The sequence below is a fragment of the Schistocerca americana genome, chromosome 11, assembly GCF_021461395.2.
Source record: "Schistocerca americana isolate TAMUIC-IGC-003095 chromosome 11, iqSchAmer2.1, whole genome shotgun sequence".
Classification (NCBI taxonomy): Eukaryota; Metazoa; Arthropoda; class Insecta; order Orthoptera; family Acrididae; genus Schistocerca; species Schistocerca americana.
The window spans coordinates 111799487-111816913 of NC_060129.1; the positions used below are offsets into that span (position 1 = coordinate 111799487).

General features: G+C 43.3%; 1 protein-coding gene and 1 long non-coding RNA gene across 2 annotated transcripts; both read right to left on the bottom strand.

Annotated features, from left to right (window-relative positions):
• Positions 1 to 14730: 14730 nt before the first annotated feature.
• LOC124553345 lies at positions 14731 to 15889 on the bottom strand. Its single transcript, XM_047127220.1, has 4 exons — positions 15755 to 15889; positions 15461 to 15517; positions 15313 to 15384; positions 14731 to 15048 (listed from the first exon to the last, which is right to left on the bottom strand). Exons 1-4 carry the CDS (start codon positions 15755 to 15757, stop codon positions 14731 to 14733), a joined length of 450 nt encoding a protein of 149 aa, XP_046983176.1. The 5' UTR covers positions 15758 to 15889.
• A 7-nt stretch (positions 15890 to 15896) lies between these two features.
• LOC124554156 lies at positions 15897 to 16491 on the bottom strand. Its single transcript, XR_006968265.1, has 2 exons — positions 16146 to 16491; positions 15897 to 16018 (listed from the first exon to the last, which is right to left on the bottom strand). It is a non-coding gene; the product is annotated as an uncharacterized LOC124554156 (long non-coding RNA).
• Positions 16492 to 17427: the final 936 nt, after the last annotated feature.

Genomic DNA, 17427 nt, shown 5'->3' on the forward strand with positions numbered 1-17427 from the left:
AAGTCGGAAAGGGCAGAAGGAATACTCCTGCAAAGATTTCCCACGTCCTTCCAGCCAACAGTCTTCCCCTGACAACTAGAAAGGCTCCAAGAAGTCAAAGGCAAACAATCTTCTCCTCTTTGACTGTGTCGCCATGTGATACCCTCGTCCGGCTGACCTCCGTATCACCGGTGTGTACCACCAATCATTTTTTGCCCTGGACTCCACAGACTGACAGAAGGAGAACGCCAACACCTCTGGATCTCACGGAGCGGGATGTCCAGTATCTGCACCCAGTAACAGTGAATCTCTGAAGGGTGGCACTCGGCAGCAGCCAAGGTGACGCTCATTCATTTTTGCCCTCTTCTGCTTTCCTTATCATGATTCTTCTCCAATGGAATGTTTGCGGCCTTCAATCCAACAGAGAGGACGTAGGGCTGTTCTTAGAATCACAGTGTCTGTTTATTCTATGCCTCCAGGAAACAAAATTGCATCCACAGGACAGCTTTGAGCTCTTGCATTCCTTCCTGGTCCATTTGGACCTCCCCCCCCCCCCCTCCCCTGCCCAAAGACAGCATTCCATCTCATGGGGGAGTCATGCTGCTCATCTGGGATGATGTTCATAGCCAACCCATCTCCCTGACTACTCAGTTTCGACTAGTTGGAATCGGAATTTTCCTCCCTGACTTGACCTTTTCCCTTTGTACCGTTTACATCCCTCCGTCATTTGATGTCATCAGGGCAGACTTCCTCCAGCTTATTGGGCAACTTCCTCACCCCTTTCTACTACCTGGTGACTTAAATGCACACCATCCCCTTTGGGGTTCTCCCAGAACCTGTCAGAAAAGTGACCTCTTGGCTGACATTCTCAATCAACTTAACCTCATTTGTCTTAACATAGGAGCATCCACGTTCCTTTCAGACTCCACTCACACCTATTCTCACTTGCACCTCTCCTCCTGCACTCCCCTCCTTGCCCATTGTCTTGAGTGGTCTCTTGTCTCTGACACGTACTCGAGCGACCATTTCCCATGTGCTATACAACTGATGACTCCTACTCCAGCTACGTGCACACCAAAATGGTGGATTTCTAATGCCAACTGGAAGCTTTACTTCTCCCTTGGTGACCTGTGATGAACAACATTTCCACAGCTGCAATGACCAGATAGAATATCTTACAAACATTATCTGTAATGCTGCAGAACGTTCTATTCCCCACACTTCCTCTTTACCATGCCCTGTCTCGGTCCCTTGGTGGACTGTAGTGTACCACGACCTGATTCGTGCATGGAGATGTGCTCTCCGCGTTTTTAACCATCATCCTATGATGGCAAACTGCATTCATTACAAACAGTTGCGTGCACGGTGTCATTGCGTTCTTTGGGATAGCAGAAAAGCTAGCTGGATTTCCCTTATTAATTCTTTTAACAGTTCCACTCCCATCATGTGGGCCAACCTCCAATGCCTCTCTAGGACTAAGGTCCATTCCCCAATTTCTGGCCTGACAGTAGCAGATGATGTCATAGTGCACCTTGTTGCTATCTCTAACACCTTGACCCGCTATTTTGCGAAGATTTCGAGCTCCACCCACTATCACCCTGCCTGCCTCCATCGGAAATGAGGGCAAGAGGCTAGGGCGATACCTTTCTCTTCTCAGAATCATGAGTACTGCAATGCCGCCTTTACTGTGAGGGAGCTAGATCGTGCTCTCACATCATCCCGATCCTTCACCTCAAGGCGAGACTATATTCATATTCAAAAGTTGCAGAGCTTTTCTCTTGCGGGTAAGCACTTTTTTATATGTAGAATCGCATCTGGGCAGAGGGCATGTTTCCCAGACACTAGCGTGAAGCCACTGTCGTACCCATACCTAAGCCCGGCAAGGACAAACAACATCCTTCTAAAACTTCCTGGCAGATTAAAACTGTGTGCCTGACCGAGACTCGAACTCAGGACCTTTGCCTTTCACGGGCAAGTGCTCTACCATCTGAGCTACCGAAGCACAACTCACGCCTGACCGACACACACAGTTTTAATCTGCCAGGAAGTTTTATATCAGCGCACACTCCGCTGCAGAGTGAGATTCTCATTCTGGAAACCATCCTTCTAGTTATCACCACATTTCTCTCACCAGCTGTGTTTGCAAGGTGATGGAACATATGATTCATGCCCAGCTGGTATGGTGACTCGAGTCTTGCAATTTACTGGCCATTGCAGTGAGGCTTTTGAGCACACCATTCTGCACTTGACCATCTCGTCACTTTGTCAACCCACCACACACATGGTTTTCTGTGGAAATACCAGGCTGTGGTCAGGTTTTGGATTTGGAGAAAGATTACAACACCTGCTGGAGGACTGGCATCCTCCGTACTCTCTATATGTGGGGCAGCCATGACTGCGTGCTCCATTTCCTTCAAGAATTTTTGAAAGGCCAATTTTCAAGGTATGTGTCGATTCTCTCTTGTCGGATACCTTTATCCAGGACAACTGTGTGCCTCAGCGTTCCGCCCTGAGTGTCGTTCTCTTTGCAATTGTCATTAAAACTATAACGGCCTATCTCCTGGCATCTCTGACTAACTTTTTGTTGACAATTTTGCGATCTATTGTAGTTCTCCAGGGATTTGTCTCCTTGAGCGCCATCTTCAGTGGGGATTGTCTTTACTCATGGAGCACCAACAGTGGCTTTTGCTTTTCCACTGACAAAACTGTTTATATGGATTTCTGGTGGTGTAATTGGTTTCTTCGAGGATCTATAAATCTTGGGCCTGTTGCCCTTCTGTTCATTGAAACTACAAAATTCCTGGGGCTCATGCTCGATAGGAAAATTTTGTCACACCATGTATCTTATCTGGCCAACTGCTCTGCACGGTCCCTCAGTGTCCTACATGCCCTCAACGGTACTTCCTGGGGAGCGGATTGGACAACTCTCCTCCATTTGTATGAGTCACTTGTCATATAAAACTAAACTATGGGTATTTTGTTCATGCATTTGCACATTTGTCCCTCTTATGCTGTCTCAATACTATCTACCATTGTGTCATCCATTTTGGCACTGGCACCCTTTACACTAGTCTGGTTGAGAGTCTGTATGCTGAAGCTGCTGAACTACTGCTGTCATACCACTGTGATTTTCCCATCAGCTGATATGCACACCGTTTGTCTGTTGTACCTGGCCACAAATCCTACACCTCCTTTTTCGATGACTCCTTTGATTGCCAGTATGGGGTGCAACGCTCTTCTCTGTCACCTCGTGGAGTTCACTTTCAGCTCTTGTTCTGGCAGTTTAACTTCACGCTACCTCACACATTCTTGATGACTGAACCTTTCACTACCTTGGCTTCGTGTGGTGGCCATTGTTCACCTTCTCCTTCATTTGCTTCCTAAAGACACTACTCCAGCCTCACTCTACCACTCTAAGTTTCACAACCTTTGCACAGAACTTCGCAATAGTACCTTGATGTACACTGATGGCTCTCTGACTGACCGTGGTGCCGAGTCTGCCTTCGTCATTGCACCGACGATTTTTGGTATAGGCTCCCAGGACACTGCTCAATATTTACAGCAGAGCTCTTCGCCCTGTATCAGGCCATGCAGTACATTCGGCTACACAGGATTTTCATTTGTGTCATCTGCTCCAACTCTCTCAGGCCCTTCAGAGCATCTGTGTGCCGTGCACCATCCATTGCTTACAAGGGAATCTCCCCACCGCACCCCCCTCAGATTTAGTTATAAGTTGGCACAGTGGATAGGCCTTGAAAAACTGAACACAGATCAATCAGAGAAAACTATGGAAAAAAAAGCAAAATATACAAACTGAGTAGTCCATGCACATCATAGGCACATCAAGGACAGTGAGAACTCTTGAGCGCCGTCGTCCCGTGGTTAGCGTGAGCACCTGCAGAACGAGAGGTCCTTGGTTCAAGTCTTCCCTCGAGTAAAATGTTTTAATTTTTTATTTTCAGTCAATTATCAAAGTTCAGGCACTCACACATAATCAACTTCGCTCTCTCGCCGGCCGTGGTGGTCCTGCGGTTCTAGGCGCTGCGGTCCGGAACGGCGGGACTGCTACAGTCGCAGGCTCGAATCCTGCCTCGGGCATAGATGTGTGTGATGTCTTTAGGTTAGTTAGGTTTAGGTAGTTCTAAGTTCTAGGGGACTGATGACCTGAGATGTTAAGTCCCATAGTGCTCAGAGCCATTTGAACCATTTTTTTGAACTTCGCTCTCCAAAATTCCAGGACATGTTCAGATTTGCTTGGACATATGCAGGATTTGACAGTCTACACACGGAACAATTTGAAAATGTTAAAAACATATGTTTTGACAGAGCACAGGGAAAACTGTGAGACTGTGAAAACGTTGCATTCATTTGCTGCAGTTTCTGTGACAAACTCTCATATTTTCATCACTTTTTTGGGAGTGATTATCACGTCCACAAGAAAACCTAAACTGGGCAAGGTAGAAGAATCTTTTTACCCATTCACCAAGTGTACAAGTTAGGTGGATCGACAACATATTCCTGTCATGTGACGCACATGCCGTCACCAGTGTCGTATAGGATATATCAGACGTGTTTTCCTGTGGAGGAATCGGTTGACCTATGACCTTGCGATCAAATGTTTTCGGTTCCCATTGGAGACGCACGTCCTTTCGTCTACTAATCGCACGGTTCTGCGGTGCGATCGCAAAACACAGGTCCGAGAAAATCTCTGTGCCCTTTGTCATTTCAGACTGGTGTGTGAAAAAGTATCTGCTCACAGAGCTGTGCAGAGACTTAAATTGAAACCATACAAAATAATGGGAGTGCATCAACTGAGGAACTTAAATACTGTTGCTCATGTCATTACTGCAAGTGGCTGCTATAGTCTGTGTTCTATGGGGAGGTTGATCCTGAGACGCTTCTTTCTGATGAAGCCCGCATTTATCAAGGCATGTAAATTCTCAGAACAGTCAACACTGGAGCTCTGAAAATCCTCAATGATTACTTCAACAATTTTGGCATGATGTGAAAACAAGAATGTTGTGTGCTGTGCAGTCAGTACATGAAACAATATGATCGGACAGGTATGTTAATAATATATATCATCTTTTTTTTGTTGAAAAAAAAACATTAACAAAAAGATGTATGGTTATTTCATGCAGGACAGGCAAGATTACACATTGCCAAGACTTCTATAACAGCAATACGAAAAGTTTTTGATGACAGGATAGTTGACTGGCCTCCTTGTTCTCCAGGTCTAAATCCGTATTTTTATCTTTGCGGTATGTTAAAAGACAAGGTGTATGCAACAAATCACTACATGCTCAAAGAGTTGGAAGATGGGGTTCACCTAGTCATTTCCCAGGTTTCAGCAGCCAAAATTTGTTGAATGTCAGGCTGTTCTTATCACAGAGGGAAATCATTTTGAGCACCTACTGTAAATAATGATTAGATTAAGTTAATCAGATAGCACCATTCTTCATACTCAACTGAAGGGGAGCACACACCAGCCTACTACCGGCAGATTAGTGTCAGAGTAGGGCGCAGTAGCATCCGGTGGGCGCGGTGGTAGTGGCCAGAGGCCGGGCCGTTCGAATCGCGGACCACTCCTAGGCATCTTTCGTAAGACATCATGTACAACGTATATACAGGGTGTTACAAAAAGGTGCAGCCAAACATTCAGGAAACATTCCTCACACACAAATAAATAAAAGATGTTATGTGGACATGTGTCCGGAAATGCGTAATTTCCATGTTAGAGCTCATTTTAGTTTCATCAGTATGTACTGTACTTCCTCGATTCACCACCAGTTGGCCCAATTGAAGGAAGGTAATGTTGACTTCGGTGCTTGTGTAGACATGCGACTCACTGCTCTACAGTACTAGCATCAAGCACATCAGTACGTAGCATCAACAGGTTAGTGTTCATCACAAACGTGGTTTTGCAGTCAGTGCAATGTTTACAAAAGCGGAGTTGGCAGATGTCCATTTGATGCACGGATTAGCATGGGGCAATAGCCGTGGCGCGGTACGTTTGTATCGAGGCAGATTTCCAGAACGAAGGTGTCCCGACAGGAAGACGTTCGAAGCAATTGATCGGCGTCTTAGGGAGCACGGAACATTCCAGCCTATGACTTGCAACTGAGGAAGACCTAGAACGACGAGGACACCTGCAATGCACGAGGCAATTCTTCGTGCAGTTGACGATAACCCTAATGTCAGCGTCAGAGAAGTTGCTGCTGTACAAGGTAACGTTGACCACGTCACTGTATGGAGAGTGCTACGGGAGAACCAGTTGTTTCTGTACCATGTACAGCATGTGCAGGCACTATCAGCAGCTGATTGGCCTCCACGAGTACACTTCTGCGAATGGTTCATCCGACAATGTGTCGATCCTCATTTCAGTGCAAATGTTCTCTTTACGGATGAGGCTTCATTCCAACGTGATCAAATTGTAAATTTTCACACTCAACATGTGTGGGCTGACGAGAATCCGCACGCAATTGTGCAATCACGTCATCAACACAGATTTTCTGTGAACGTTTGGGCAGGCATTGTTGGTGATGTCTCGACTGGGCCCCACGTTCTCCCACCTATGCTCAATGGAGCACGTTATGATGATGTCATACGGGATACTCTACCTGTGCTGCTAGAACATGTGCCTTTACAAGTATGGCACAACATGTGGTTCATGCATGATGGAGCTCCTGCACATTTCAGTCGAAGTGTTCGTATGCTTCTCAACGACAGATTCGGTGACCGATGGATTGGTAGAGACTCTTCATGCTCGTATTGTGGACGGCTGTGATACAATACGCCATTCTCCAGGGCTGTATCAGCGCATCAGGGATTCCACGCGATGGTGGGTGGATGCATGTATCCTCAGTAACGGAAGACATTTTGAACGTTTCCTGTAACAAAGTGTTTGAAGTCACGCTGGTACTTTCTGCTGCTGTGTGTTTCCATTCCATGAATTGCTCAATATAAGGTTTTTGTATCTAAAAACAATGCATTAATTACCAAGTAAGCCTTTTCTTAATCAGTTTATCTTGGTATGGAATGACATGTTGCCAACACGCTTGAAGAGTACTTTATGAAAGCAGTGAACAGCTTCCCTATAAATTTCACACATTGTTAGAATTTGTTGGCCACTATTTTGCTGCTCTATACTCATAGAGGCCTACACTTCATGACAAAATACCTTCAGTCATTTCAGCGACGTGATTATGGAGCAGTTGATTATTCTTTGAACCACTGCTTACAGCTAAGCCTGTCTTTTTATTGTTGGTGATATCATTACTTAATGGGTCAATTAATATATCTTGTTTTAAATCAAAAACTTAATGAACAATAAGTTATTTGATCTGACAACAAACAGCTTGTAACCTTGAGTCCTATGATTGAAATAATTTTTGACGGCTATAACATTTAAATGTACTCCAGTCTTTCCAGATGTTTGTTTCAACTGATGCAGAAGCATGAGTTCTCAGCATTGTCTTGTCAGTATGATAGTTGCACAGTTTTCTATGGGAGTTTTAGTTACACAATCTGTATTCTGTTCCTCCAATGGATGGGATGTTGATTAATTTTCGTATATTAACAGGTTTTGTATGTTTCTTAAAAGTACTTAATTTTTATACTGTGCAATAAAAGTCTTTATAAGTGCTTATTCTGTCTTTTTTAAAATTTGGTCCTTATAAGTTAATTTTTGTGTTGGCAGTTACATTCAAACTTAAAAATCAATTAACTCATCGATCTTAAAAAGGTGAAGAAAAGACTGTGTGCCTTGCCCGAAGGCCAAAGCAGTTACGACGGTCGCTCAGCTGGGTGATGTGAAGCATGAGAGGGGTAAGGCTATCTCCATCTCAAGCATGTAGAATAGAGCAGGGGTACAATTACACACAGTAGTGGCAACTGACACTGTCTGCTGTATGTAAGCCGGCCGCAGTGGCCGAGCGGTCCTAGGCGTGTCAGTCCAGAACCGCACGGGTCGCAGGTTCGAATCCTGCCTCGGGCATGGATGTGTGTGATGTTCTTAGGTTAGTTAGGTTTAAGTAGTTCTAAGTTCTAGGGGACTGATGACCTCAGATGTTAAGTCCCATAGGGCTCAGAGCCATTTGCTGTATGTAAACTCATTACAGCAGTGCCGGTAATGGGAGAAGGGGTGCGATTTATCGGCCATCCCTACTTGTCACACACATTTGGTGGCAAACTGCAGAACTGATGTGTACTTGCTCTTGAGGAAAATTGGAACTGTGTTGCAGTTTGATCCCCATTGTACACTATCACTGTACAGATAATACATAAATTTTAGAAGCATGACAGGTTTGTTTAGCTATTACAGCACACTGTTTGGTGCTTTCTTACAAAGTTTGTGTCTATATTTACTTAACAGTAGTGACAAATTCAAATGAATGAAGGTTTAGATGCAAAATGATATGGTATCCCTGTTAGCATACAAAGAAACATTTGTATAGGTAACAACTCAAACTTATCTTTGTTCCTAACTTTGTAAAGAGAAAACTAGTAACTGTTTCCACATTCGCAAACAATTTTCAAAGGAGTATGTGAAATCACTATTACTTGTAAGATACTTATTTAATTTTGGTTCACTGTAGGGGATTTTTGGGAAATATAAAATATAGCACACTGGAAATATAAACTTACCTAACATACAACCTTTATCTTCAACAGAAGCTGCGAACGACCCCTGAGGCTAAAGATACAGCATCAAATACATAAATCTAGGAATACAGCACAAACAAAAGAGTGCGTTTCAAAACCTTCCAGAACATCTGTAACTAGATAATTCATAGCTTTGATGGAGGGTAGGAAAGAAGAGATTAGCATGTTGTTCGCACGGCAGCTTCATAGTTTGTTTTTCATGCAGTGTTCTATGACCTTAGAAATTATGGGAATGACAGATATTGGCCTGTTAATCTCAAGACTGTTTTTATTTCCCTTCTCATTAACTAGGACAACATTCGTGGATTTCAAGACATCAGGAAATTTTCCAGCTTGAAATATGTAGCTTACAGGGTAAGTCAGAGGAGAATCATTATATCAATATGTTTTAGAATGTAATTTGAGAAGAAATAGATACCTTCACTACATTAGTTTACCTGGCTTAGACACAGTTAGGTATACAATCTGGCTACTAACCTGAGTATACTTGAAAGCAATGTCTCAAATGAAGTGGGTCCCTAGTACCTTCAGAATTATTTTCATCTCTTTCTGAGGAAGTAGTTTTTTCGTGATTCGCTTACGAAGTGGTCCCCCTCTCCCCACCCTGCCCACCCTATATATTTGCTCCATAACAGGGTCACTAGCTTTTATTATGGAATAAAGGGTAGAAAGTATTTTTGGATAAGGAGTTGTCATTTATTCAGCTTCCTTCCCGCATAATCAGTTTTGACCATTTTAGCTTACCTGTACATATTAAGAGTATCAAACATATTAAAGGCACTTCACAACTGTCACAGTTGGATAACTTGTACCTTAAAAGTACGTGGTCTGCTTTTAACATTCTGAACTTCTTAACATAGAAAGGTTGCTGTACACTACAATTAACACTTTCACTAGTCATCCACAAGTCTAGATGATTTGATAACACTGAATCTATTGCATCACAATCTATTTGTGGAATGGTAATTATATTGTCAAAGCATGCATTCCATCTTCTTGGATGTTCATTGATACAATACAAATTGACAGCTCATAAACAGTTCGTTTTACACCTAGTTTCAATGTTGTCTCCAATAAATACAAGCTTGAAGTTGCCGTATTTAACATCAAGATTACCAGTGAGGTTCTCGACATGCTCAGTAAACACAGCAACAGCAGATTGTGGGATTACAAGTGGCAGAGAAGTATTAGCTTAATACTAAAAAAAGATACAGCTGCAATTTCAAATACTTCCTCTTGAGAAAACATTTTAACATTCAGTGTTAAGGCAATTTATTTACAAAAACAATTACTTCTCCACCATGGCTAATTCTAGTCCTAAAGAAGGAACTTGCTAGAACCATATCCTTCAGGAATGCACAAGGAAGATTCAGTTTGTGGTAGAGCCAGTGATCATTTATACAGATGCTTCAACAAACATTTATATTTAAGATGTTTATTTCATTCAATATGTATATGATGGCAGAGAGAGTTTTTGTTTTGTTTTGTTTTAGGGTGCAAAATACAATTGGGATCATTTGCGTCCAAGCCAAAACTATAGAGCACAAACAATGGACAGAATAGACAGCTAAAAAAGGCACATGGAAAAAGGACTAAAACACACCACAAAAATGGAGGTCCAAAACTAAAAATTAAATGGCCTTCACAATATTGCTTCGGCAGGTGAAAAGTAAAATGCGGTTGACAGCCTATGTGTATTCGCTAAAATGGCTGATAAATCAGACGGCAAACCCAACCTGGAATGTAAATTTTTATAAAAAGGGCATTCCAGCAGGAAGTGGCAGACAGTTAAAATTTTGGCGCAATGTGTACAAAGTGGTGAGGTAGCGCCACTGAGCAAATGACAATGGCTAAAATGTCAGTGTCCAATACAAAGTATCTCCTCCCAGTGGGAGGACTGACAGAAGGTCGTCCAAGGTGCCAGGAGAGGATTAACAAGTCGTAGCTTATTCCCGTGAAGGGAGGACCATTGGAAATGCCAAAGTGACACCACCTCAACACAGATATCATCGAGGGACTATAGATACTCGCAGGCTGAGGTACGAGGACTGCAGCCTTGCAGTAGCGGCAGCAGCCTCGTTTCTTGGCAGACCGACATGGCCAAACACCCACAGAAACATGACATTAGCTCCATCAAGAGTGAGCAAGTGACCATTTTCCTGGACCCGCTGCACTAAGGGATGAGCAGTGTACAACGCACAGATACTTTGGAGGGCGCTGAGCGAGTCTGAGCAGAGGACACAATTGGGAAGGCTGTGTCGCCAGATGTACTCTGTGGCCTGACACAAGGTGAAGAGATGAGCTGTAAATACTGAGAATTGTGCCGGAAGCTGATATTGAAAGACATGGGTGCCACTGACAAAATGCACACCTGACCCAAGAGTCAGTCCGAGAGCCATCAGTGTATGAAAAGGTACTATCGCTAAGTTCCATGTGAAGGTCGTGAAACTGAAGGCGATAGACCGAGGCCAACGTAGTGTCCTTAGGAAGTGAATCAAGGCCAAGGTTAACATGAGCCGCTTCGCAAAGCCAAGGTGTGAAGGGTTCACACCCACTGGGAAAGTTTCAGGTAGCATTAAGTTAAGCCGCAGTAGCAAGTGGCGAAAGCGGACTCCAGGAGGTAACAGAAGAGGGACAAGACCCCTACTGATGGTCAAAGGAATCGTCCAAAAAGGAGGCATATGAGCAGTGGCCACGCATCACAGATAAACGGCATGCATATTTGCTGAGGAGAAAGTCACAGAGGTAGAACAGTGGTAGTTCAGCATCTTCAGCATACAGACCCAACTTGGCTGGTGTAAAAGGCGCCCATGGCCAAATGGATGCCACAATTACGGCTAGTGTTGAGATGACATAAAATGGATGGGCGTGCAGATGCATAAACTAAGCACCCATAGTTGAGTTTCGAATGGACAAGGGTCTGGTACAAATAGAGGAGGGTGGTTCAATCAGCACCCCAAGAAGTACCATTGAGGACACATAGGACATTGGGTACTGCGTACAGCGGGCTGCCAGGTAAGAGAGATGGGAGGACCAAGAGAGTTTCCTCTAGAGCATGAGCCCCAGGAACTTCGTAGTGTCAACGAATGGAAGGGCAACAGGCCCAAGATGTAGAGATGGTGGGAGAAAATTTGTGCTGCCAGAAATTCATACAGATGGTTTTGTCAGTGGAAAAGCAAAAGCCATTGTCAATGTTCCAGCAGTGAAGACGATCACAGCGCTGAAGACTATGCTCAGTGAGACAGGTCCGTGGAGAACTGCAATAGATGACAAAATCATCAATAAAAATGGTGCCGGAGACTCCTGGCGGGAGACAGGCCATTATAGAGTTAATGGCGATAGCAAAGAGAATGACGCTCAGGATAGAACCGTAAGGCACACCATTTTCCTGGATAAATGTGTCCACAAGGCAGAACCCACACGCACCTCGAAAACAAGGTTTTCTAAAAATGCTGGAAGAAAACAGGGCAGGCACCCATGAAAGCCACACATGTGAAGAGTATGGAGGATACCAGTTCTGCAGCTGGTGTTGTAGGCCCTCTACAAATCGAAAAACATGGCCACAGTCTGGAATTTCCACAGAAAACCAGTCATGACACGGGTAGACAAAGTAACAAGATGGGCAACTGCATTCGTGAGTAAATGGCGAAACTTGAGCCACCACACCAGCTGGGCATGAATCATACATTTCATCACCTTGCAAACACAGCTGGTAAGGGAGATAGGGCACTAGCTAGAAGGAAGGTTTTTGTCCTTACCAGGCTTAGGTATGGGTATGACAGTGGCTTCATGTCAGCATCCAGTAAATGTTCCCTCAGCCCAGCAGTTGTGTGTGTTAAGCAGAAAGTGCTTGCCTGCAAGAGAGAGGTGCTGCAACATCTGAAGGTGGATGGGGCCTGGCCCTGGGGCAGAGGACCAGGATGAACTGAGAGGATTATCTAGCTTCCTCAAGCCCGTATTACATGATGCACGAAAGCGTACGCCTATGCACCAGCGCCCCTAGCATGCATACCTGTAATTACATACTGGATCACGTCTGACCTATTACACCGTCCACGCGGGATATACCTAGTGCGCATGCGCAGCAGCAGACGATGATATTCGCGAGCAGCAGATGATACGCGCGCAGAAAGAAAACACAAGTGTATGCTGTCTTGTAAAGTCGCCCGTTCTACCGCGAGCAACTCAGGAACGAGTGTATGATACACTGGATACTTTAAAATTATTTCTGTGAGCTCAAGGTTCGTATTTAATAAGAAATTGTTTTCTTTACTGTTATTTACTAAGTAATTATTTTCTCTTATGTAGGTTACAACTGTTCTGAATTACACTCACTATTTTTATGTTGCGACACTTGATTACACTGGTATATGTATATCGAAATTTACATTTATACAGCATATTGCACATGGAAGATCCACTTGTTTTTGAAGCTGTTGCCCTGGCAGTGGCAGTAAATCTTCAGATTAGGGCAGAACGGCGACGAAAACAAAAAGCCAGGTGTTGTTGGGTTCGACCCTGGCTGAAAAGAAGGGACGAAGGCAGGGGAATATATTCACTTCTAATGAAAGAACTGAGGCCCAAAGACCCACAAGAATTTCGGAACTTCGGTAGGATGGACATGGTCTGTTTCGAGAAGCTGCTGTCTATGATAGAAGATAGAATCAAAAAGTGTGACACAGTCATGAGGGAGGCTATCTCACCTTCTCGAAGGTAAGAATTGTATGTTTATACGTTTTGTGATCATACCAACCAAGATGTCTCATACAATTTCGTTACATGCTCTATTACGTTGCAGGCTGGGTGTAACATTACGGTTCCTGGTGACTGGGGAATCTTTTAAGAGTCTGGCTTTCAGCCACAGAATTGCACAGCCTACCATTTCAAAAGTTATTGTGGATGTATGCACTGCAATTTGCAAAACTTTAAAAGACCAATACTTAAAGGTACATTTGTGTTATTTTTTTGAGTTTGGAAGATATATACGTGTGTAGTTATATGTGCTATTCAGACAGTAATTAAGTATTATAGGCACCATCAACAGAAGAATAGTGGAATAAAATTGCCAAAGAATTTGATGATCTGTGGCAGTTCCCAAACTGCATTGGTAAGCCACAGAATTAAGTTACATAATATGGAGAAAATCTGACAATAATGAAATGTATTTAAAATGCTTTTAATGAAGTACATCAGACTCAGCTTTAGGCAGTTTATCATCTCCCACACTGCAAGTCTATGTACTGCTATATAAAACTACTTACTTTTATTTTCAGGTGCAATGGATGGGAAACACATAGAATTTGCCCCACCACGAACTGCTGGCTCAACATACTTCAATTATAAAAAATTCCACAGTGTTGTTTTACTAGCTGTTGTGGACGCTACGTACCGATTCTCTTTGATTGACATTGGGTGCAGTGGAAGAGTGAGTGATGGTGGGGTGTATGCAAATAGCCTGATCAGCAGTGCACTTTGGGGAAACTGGTTGAAGGTACCACAGCAAAAAGCACTGCCTGGCACAAACATTGAAGTGCCATATGTGATTCTTGCTGACGATGCCTTTGACCTGGAGCCATATATCATGAAACCCTACAGAGACTGCCAGAACCAGAAGTCCAAACAGATTTTTAACTACAGATTGTCAAGAGGAAGGTGAGTAGTGGAAAACACTTTCGGAATCTGGCCAACCGCTTCAGAGTTCTTCTCAGTACAATTCGACTACCTGTTTAGAAAGTGGAATTAATTGTTCAGACTTTATGCATACTGCACAACTACTTGATTGAAGAGGCAGACAGCACATATCTGACAGCTGCTGATACAGAAAACACAGACTTGTGCACCATAAACAATGGTTCCTGGCGAGGAGAGAAATCTCTCTCTAGCACACCCCAGCAGAGTGGAAATCGCACGTCACTGTGTGCCAGGGAAGTGCGCGAAAAATTTTGTGAATTCTTTAGTACAACAGGTTATGTTTCAGGGCAGTGGGAAGCCGTTAAGAAGTACAACTTTTAACAGTAATAATGTACAAAAGGCAGTCTTTTATTTAAAAATAACTCATCAATGTAATGCAATGCCTTAACTTTAAAATCAGTTACAGATTTCTTTATGTATGCCATCCATGATACATTTCATGACATTCAATTTCACGTCAGCCTTAATTGCTGGATTTTCCAATTTCTTCAATTCAGCAGCAACATACTGACCAAACTTGTCATCTTCATTACTGCCACTAATTGAAACTCTAATGTCTCTTAAGACTGACAATGTTGAGGTGGCTAATTCATCCTCAGTGTCCTTCCTACGCCTCTTTCTGGCTGAAGCATAAGGCTGCTCACTTAGAGGTGATGGTGTTGACACAGGTTTACTTCCGTCTGACAATTCCACAGTAAATATGTCTTGAGAGTACTGGAAATAGAAAACTGATACAGTATTGTGCTACATACGTATTACAATATCTAACATTAAAGTGGTTATGTAAACTACAGTGGTCTGTTTAAAGTTCTCTGCGTAAAATATAAGTAATGTAAGTAACCTGTATGAAAGTGAAGTACTATTTTGTTGGAGCAAATATATACAATACAATCAAAGTGTTACATTCTTTTGGTCAAGAGAGCTTCATGGCTAATGAACCGTCATTGACATACATGAGAATACTGTTTATGCACTTACGTTGCTGCTGTCATCTTCAATATATCCCTCATTTACTATGGTCTCTTCAGTAACTGTGGTCACCTCAGTATTCTGAAATAGTTGATGTGTTATTCACTTGTTGCAATTACTATTTACAACTTTTATTTAAATGTAGGTAAATACTTACACAAGGGTCATTGACAGTGGTCGTGCTACATGGATTTGATGAGGGTGACTGTGGTATCTGAAATATTAAAGGCCCATGTTAGTCTATAGCAGATTGTGAACCTCTCATAGCACTGAAAAATACGAATACACATGGTAGTATTAAAGCGTGATTTGTTTTCCAAAATATCATTCACTAATATAAGCATATATACTACTTGAGCTGGAATATCCATCTACAACCTGACATCAGAATAAGCTGTCTTACAGAAAGCAGAATTCCTACAGAGGAAGGCAACAAAATGTTCGTACTTACCATACGGCTTGGGATATTTGTCACTGTTTTCCTCGGTGTCACGTAGTCCTTCGAAAACTTCAAAGCATTGAACCACCACACAGCAGGCTCGTAAACTTCGCTTACCCCTGCACCACTATGCTCACTGGCTCTAATTTTTTTAAGCTCCCCACAAAAGTGCGACCGCAGAGGCATGAATCGAGTTTTGCACTCCTCATCTGTTGCATTGGGCAAAACTGCGCGAACTTTACTGCCTATCACTGCCAGTTTCTCTTTCCTGGCATTCTGAAATGAAGCAAGAGATGCAATGAAATCAAACATGAACTTTCGTAAGCTAAGGTATTATATACGAATCGAAAATCATCGTGTAACATAATATGCATATTACTCAGAAATAAACGATGCGACGTACCTTATGATATCGCGGGTCCTGCGGGTTGTACATACACTTTTCTTCGCTGTATGCCTGAATGAGGATGCTTAAAGCTTGTTTGTTCCATTCCATTTCTAGAATATGAAGCAATAAATAGAACAATAAGCGTTCACAAACAGCTAGTATAAAAGAAAGTCAACTGGCAAAAAAATACTATTTTTAACTGCATTTATGAAAACCTACTTACTGAAAAAAATGCGGAAAATCTCCTACACGAAAAACTGTAATTTGCCTCTACACACCCAACCATAAACAACAAGCAGAAAGCACTGCGGTACCCGCTCCTGCGCATGTGCAAGTTTCGCAGCCTAGTGCGCATGCGCGGGTTGACGGAAATTTAGAACTGCTCTCTATTCCAGCGGGCGGATAATGTGTCTGCTAATTTTCGTAGTTTCACCCGTTCTACTGCTAGATGGCTGTCGCGACAGACCAGTACCATTCACGCCAGACTGTCGTGTACTACCAGCTTCATAGTAAAGGTGGCATTGCTGCACTCACGACTCGGAGAAGGGAAGGGTATCGCCTGAGCTTCCTCCAGTCATTTCAGATGGATGAAGGCAGGATGATAGTGGGAGGGAAGATGCTAGTTGTGGTACATGGTACCCTCTGCCATGCACCATATGGTGGATTGCGGAGTATGTATGTAGATGTAGAAGAGTTCAAAACGTCCGCAAACTGGTGGCCCAAGGTGTTGGAGACAGCAATAGGATCCACGATGACATTATCAGCTACTGTCAGGCCGGAAATTGGGGAATAGTTCTTGGTTCCAGAGAGCTGTCGGAGGTTGGCCCACATGACACAAGAAGGTGTGGAACTGTTAAAAGAACTAGTGATTGAAATCGAGCTAACTCTTTTGCTGTCCTGAAGAATTCAATGACACTTTGCACGCATCTGTTTATAATGAATGCAGTTTTCCAGCGTAGGGTGGCAGTGAAAAATGTGGAGAGCACGTCTCCGTGCGAGAATTGCATTGCGGCATGCCTCAGTCCACCAAGGGACTGGTACATGATGTGGTAAAGAGGAAGTGCAAGGAATGGAACATTCTGCAGCAGTAAGGATAACATTGGTGGGATAGTCCACCTGGTCATCACAACTGGGGAAATCTTGTTCTTCAAAGGTCGCCAGGGAGGAGTAAAGCTGCCGGTCAGCCTTAGTAAGCTGCCATTTGGGTGTGCATGTGGATGGGGCAGGAGTCAGTAGATGGAGAGCACACGGATAATGGTCGCTCGAGTAGGCGTCAGAAAGAACAGACCACTCACGA